This window comes from Dendropsophus ebraccatus, chromosome 1 (assembly GCF_027789765.1).
Source record: "Dendropsophus ebraccatus isolate aDenEbr1 chromosome 1, aDenEbr1.pat, whole genome shotgun sequence".
Classification (NCBI taxonomy): domain Eukaryota; kingdom Metazoa; phylum Chordata; class Amphibia; order Anura; family Hylidae; genus Dendropsophus; species Dendropsophus ebraccatus.
The window spans coordinates 204,538,095-204,544,094 of record NC_091454.1 but is presented as its reverse complement, the minus strand read 5'-3'; the positions used below and the strand labels follow the sequence as shown (position 1 = coordinate 204,544,094).

The 6,000-nt window shown below is 38.0% G+C and overlaps 1 protein-coding gene across 1 annotated transcript; it reads right to left on the bottom strand.

Moving 5' to 3' along the window:
• Positions 1-5,671: 5,671 nt before the first annotated feature.
• LOC138784134 (cytochrome b-c1 complex subunit 10-like) lies at positions 5,672-5,985 on the bottom strand. Its single transcript, XM_069959649.1, has 2 exons — positions 5,950-5,985; positions 5,672-5,785 (listed from the first exon to the last, which is right to left on the bottom strand). Exons 1-2 carry the CDS (start codon positions 5,983-5,985, stop codon positions 5,672-5,674), a joined length of 150 nt encoding a protein of 49 aa, XP_069815750.1.
• Positions 5,986-6,000: the final 15 nt, after the last annotated feature.

Here is a 6,000-nt window from a genome sequence, read left to right as displayed (position 1 = left end):
GCAGTTGATGTCTCTTAATTGACGATACATCTCTTTCTCGTATAGTTGTGTTGGCCAAATTACTACATTCCCCCCTTTATCAGAAGGTTTTATCACCACATCTTTCATATTCGACAGATCATGTAGGGCCTGTCTCTGCTGTTGTGTCAAATTATCCCTAGTCATATGTCTGGGGATTTTCTCGATTTCTTGTGACACCATTTTGATAAATAAATCTATCGTGGGACATGTACTCAGGGGGGGAAATTTTTTCGATCTAGGGAGGAGGGATTTCGGGAACTTGCCTGGTGTCGTGTTCTCAGCTTCTGGATCCTGTTCGTCCAAAAGGTCAATCAAGGTTTGTATAGCATTTTGTTCTATGGTATTCTCCCCTGGACCCTCTTCCTTAAATAATTTTTTAAAAAAGAGTTTCCGCCCGAAAAGATGTAAATCCTTAATCACTGTGAAATGATCAATTTTGGCAGCTGGTGAAAAAGACAGTCCCAACCCTAATACTTGCAGTTGTATATCTGACAATTGAATAGATGAAAGATTAATTACCTTTGATGTTGAGGGTCCCAAGCCTTCCCCTCTGTTCCTTGTAAATCGTTTAAAAGTATTTGGGTATTTGTTGTTCTCCCACTTACGTTTGCCACGTCTTGAATCATGTGAGCTTGCAGATGACACGTTAGATTCTCTGCCCACTGAGGTCAGAGATGTCACGGATGCTGAACGTTCCATTTTGGTCCGTTGCTGTTTCCACCTATAAACTTTGTTGGTGACATAGTCATTCATGTCACGTTGGAATTTCTTCACCTTAGTTGTTTGGATATTTTTCTCCCATTCGTTAAACCAGTCCTCCATCTCCGTTTTAGCTTTTTCTATATCCTCCTGTGTCTGTTCAGAAAAGAACTGAGTTTGTACATCATCAATCTCAAGTTCAACGGTTTCCATCGATTTTGTATTTAGTCCTATAATCAATTGCATGAACTGTCTAGAGCATGTGGTACACGCTTCCTCCCATTTTCTTTTAAATTCCTCATCTTCTATTTCAAAGGATGGAAATACCTGAATCCGTAGGCCTCTTGGAATGAGACCTTTTTGTACGTAGCTTTCTAGGGATGTTTTGTTCCACCAAGTGCGTGTTCTTTTATGTAATAGTCGTTTTAATGTCGATTTTAATGTACTCCTTTGTACTGCCTCGGGGTTCTGTACTGCTTCACCTCCAAGTGCTTTGTCCAATTGGACTGCCCATGATTTATCTCTGGTTCTAAAGTCCATTTTTAGCCCAAAAGAAACTGTGAAATAAACACAGAAAAATCAATAATCCTACCAAAGAGGCCTAGATAGTGCGGTCTATGCGCACCCAAAACTATGCTCCAATTAAAAATGTATTTGGGTCTAAAGGTCCCAGATGGGGATCACGAGCATGTGGGAAATGTATTGCCTGTCCCAATATGGACTGTGAAGAAAGATTTCGCAGCTCAGATGACAAAAAGGAATATAGGATATGTCACTCCATTACCTGCGAGACTAAGGGTGTCATATACTATGCTGTATGTCCCTGTCTGAAAATATATGTGGGGATGACTTCACGCCAACTTAAGAGAAGAGTGAGAGAACACGTTTTGGATATACGTGCCGCAAAAAACACTACAGATCTTGCTGGCTTGAAGACAATACCCAGACATTTTAAGCAAATGCATAATTGTGATGAAAACCTGCTGAAATTTAGGGGCATTGATCGAGTCTATCTAAATGCTCGCGGAGGTGATCTTAAACAACGCTTGGCCCAAAAGGAAACCAAATGGATATATTTATTGAATACAATAGCCCCGAATGGATTAAACGAGGGCAATAGTTTTGTATCATTCTTATAACACTTCAACAATTTTGAGTCTTTTTCTTGTTCTCCTCCATGGACATATGGGCTCCCCTTTTCCTTTTCTCTTCTCTTTGTCCTCAGATTCGATCATGATGATACGTAGTGCGAACACCTACACGGAGATATTCGGGATAGTCCCTCTTCTTAAACCACAGATTCACTTTCTCCAAGTAATAAATCGCCAAGTACGGTCCTTTGTACTACCTTTATGTCAAAGTAAGGGGCTCTCCTTTACTTTATTTTTACTTCCTTTCCCCTTTTCCCTGTTTTTAACATGTTTTTACATCTGCCTCTTTAGAGGCATTTTATCTTTGTTTTTCATTAAAATTGTTTTTATGCCTCTTTTCATTCGTAGGTGTTCTATGGCTCAGGGATAGACCAATCGGACATTCCTCCGCTCCTCCTTCCTCCGTCCATTCCTCCTATGAGGCCTATTAGATCTAAAATACGCGTATCCGACATTTGGACTTATTTAATCCCCTTGCCCTATTGTCAGGTTGTACTTGGAATTAGGGATGTAACTCTATACTGTTTACATATAGCACTTGACACTTTTTGGTCTTCATAGATGAGTTTTAAGACCATACCCTCACTTTATCGGAATATTACAATAATGTTGATGTATGTGGTATCTGCCATGTATCCTGAAGAAACAGGGTTTAAATATTTGTGGTCCCTCGGGTACCGTACTGTGGCACTGGGTTGAATATTAAATGCAATACTGTTCTATTATGGATTATGGGCTTGTATGTGTTTTGCATATTTATTTTATTATTAAACACTTTTACACAACACATATACACACCTATGGGACATTGTCAGAGGACACGCAATTTTTTATCACTTATTTTTGCACTCATTTCGACATGCCATACATAGAAATAACCATTTACTGGTGTTTTTACTATATTCACATCACATTCACATTCACTCGTTGGTATTCACGTTTCCATCAATCATGTTTCCACAATAATCTCCTTCTTTCCTTATATTACACACTTTGCACATTTTACACCATTTTCTTACACTATTTATTCATTTTGGTCTTGTATATGCACATGTGTGTGCATATGCACGTGCACACGTTTATATATTTATATATGAGTGCACATATTTACACACACATTGGAGTACCTTGATATATATGCACATGAATCACTTGAATGGTATCTACGTGTATGTGTGTGTTTATGTGTGTATGTGTGTATATATATGTATATTTCCCACTTGCTCATACATACATTATATTTATTATTTCTATATTTTTTATATATATTTTCTTTTTTCTTTTATGTGTATCTGTGTGTATGTGTGTACGAGGGTATGTATGTACATATGTTCATGCACGTATTTTTTCGCATTTTTTCCATATATATTTTTTTAACTAAAAAAAATTTTTTTAAGATATTTGTCTATGTAGGCATGTGCAATTAATCAATTTATGTCATTATGCAGTAAATGTAGTTAATCTAATCTATTAGGTAAGTATTCTCTGTCACTTTTCACAGCATGGCACTTTTTTTGCACTGGTATTCACTTTTTTGCACGTTTTGCACTTTGTTAACCTTTTTTGGCACTGACACTTTAATTATCTTACACACACTTTTACTATTATCATGTGCACAGTATTCATCCCCTGGTGGGCATTTCCCTTTTTAATAATTTTATTATTTTTTACTATTCATTGTTGGGCATGTATTTATTTGTTAATGTATATGTATATCGGTATATACATACAATGTAGGACCAGATCTGGACTATTAGTGTCCATCCGATTTAGGGCTTTGTTTACATTACATGCGGTCATGTGACATCGGGCCGGTCATGTGACCCGCTGGATGTCACGTGTCCGCATTCACAATTGACAACTCACGCTGGATGACGCTCATCGAGCGTCAGTTCCGGCGTCTGGGGTTCCGGGAATGACGCGGTCATGTGATGTGGTCACGTGACGCGCGTCATTTCCGGTTTTGCGATACTGTCCGCGGATATAACAGAGGTACAGGGTCCATTTGTAAAAGAGAGACTGGTCAATAGTTAGTTCTGAAAAGGAGGACTTTAGGTAGGGGTTTATATATATGGGAATATATCTATGCAGAGGTTGTATGCCCGTCATGTGATGAAACATGGTCACATGTCCGAGTGACGCCACTTCCGGTTTCTCGGTATGGCTGATTGCTCCATCTGATACACATGGTGGGCATATGTTTGATTGGCTATTTGGGGTTTATAAGGTCTGAGCTCAGTACTTGGGGCATCACCCTCGATAAAGCAACACGCGAAACGCGCGTCGGGTGTACGGTGAGGTGGACCTATATACTAAGGACATGTATGGGTAATATTTATTATTTGTTGATGGTGTCTTTATGTTTTTCTGCCATATACCCACTGTGGGGATTATTTATTTATGTATTCTCTGTATGTAGTACCAACCCAGTGCCCAGTATATATATATTTGTATATGTAGGTTATTTATTTATCTCCTACCTTATGATATAGCATTTTATGTATAAAAATTCTTTGATCCACCGTTTTTATGGGGATTTGTATTAGCTCTAGCCCCCCCATTATGTACTTTTTAATAATCTTTTTTTGATATAATAATAAAAAACATTCATATTTATATTGGTCTTGCATTCCAGTTCCTTTGTTTTTGGATTTTGTGTTGTAGTGTGAACATAGCCTTAACATTTCTCCACAATGTAATTGATATTTATTACAAGACTGATACTCTGATAAAACAAATAAAACAAAAAGAAAATTTTTTGCATATTTTATATATTTTTGTATTTAACCTCCCTTGGGACCATCTATTTTTACCCAGCTGCAGAGGTTGCTCACTCCTCTATTTGCTTCAGTACAGGAAGCACACTTTATAGATGGCTGCTCAAGCAGAACCTGGTATATAAAGCTCCTTCCAAATATAATGGTGCTTAGCCACCGTGTCATTTACCAGCAAACCATTGTCCAGGAAACAGAAAAAAAAAATCACCTCACGGATGATCATTGCAATTTTTGTACCATATACCTCAAAAAGAAATTACTGTATATGGTCCACACCATTTGAGGGGGGACACAAAGGCGTAACAACTGAATAAATAAACTAATAAAGTAATTACCAATGCTGTGTAGTAGGTGAATCGTTAGCATTGTGATCTGGGTGTGTGTGTGCGATGACGTCCAGTTCGCCCACCCGGATCGCAATAGTGAGGATTGACCTACTATACAGCATGGGTAATTACTTTATTAATTTCTAAATATATCCTTTATGTGTACTTTTTTCTGTATGTTTAAAGAAATTTTTTTTTTTTTTATTCAAATGGTGTGGCCTATATAATTTCTCTTTTGGGGGTATATAATTGGTTTATTTATGGGAGCTTTTTATGATAACTTTATGCTGGTACAATATAAGTCTCAACCTGTTTCTGACCACATCTCCGTCTTCATCATGGCCTTCTGTCTGAATATAGTTTAGAATGTATTCCACCAGCTCTGAATAACTAACATTTTTGCCCACTGCCTTGGTACAAGACATTGGTGACATCTGTCCACCCATGTTTCTCCCACTGCTAACAAAGAATACTCCAGGAGTACTGAAGTCTAAAACTCCTTCAAGAATTTAGTGTGAAGAATTCCCAATCCCTAAAGCTTCTCAGAGAAACTTGGAATTTTTTTTTCTTTTATGGTTTTCTTTATAATATGCATCAGTTTTTATTGACAAAACTAGTAGAGGGTCAAGTGTCATGACATCCAGATTTCACATATAATCAGTAAACTATAATATTTAGCCGCAAGTCACTTTTCCTCCTAAGATTTGCTATTGATATAAGGAACACAATCCAGGAAAATCCTCCAGTCAGTAGCCCAGACCAGCCCCACTGCACCTACCAAGCCCCATGTGAACAAGGTTGGAGTCCAGTTCTATTACATGGCCAAAACGGCACTTTAAACGAGCACTTCTCTCCTACTGTAGGTTGGTGCCACAAAAACATGGCCACTTTTGCACCACTCTTGTCTCCAGATTGGGTGGGGTTTGAAACTCTTTACTTCCATTGAAGTAAATGGAGCTTAATTGCAAACCAAACCTGAACTGGAGACAGGAGTGGGACAAAAGTGGCCATGTTTTTGTAGCGCTG

Bases quoted from the DNA above. Each gene is read 5' to 3' on its own strand.
- LOC138784134 (XM_069959649.1), bottom strand. From the start codon at position 5,985: ATGGCCACTTTTGTCCCACTCCTGTCTCCAGTTCAG. The intron at 5,786-5,949 runs GTTTGGTTTGCA...GCCATGTAATAG, and splicing joins CACTCCTGTCTCCAGTTCAG to AACTGGACTCCAACCTTGTT.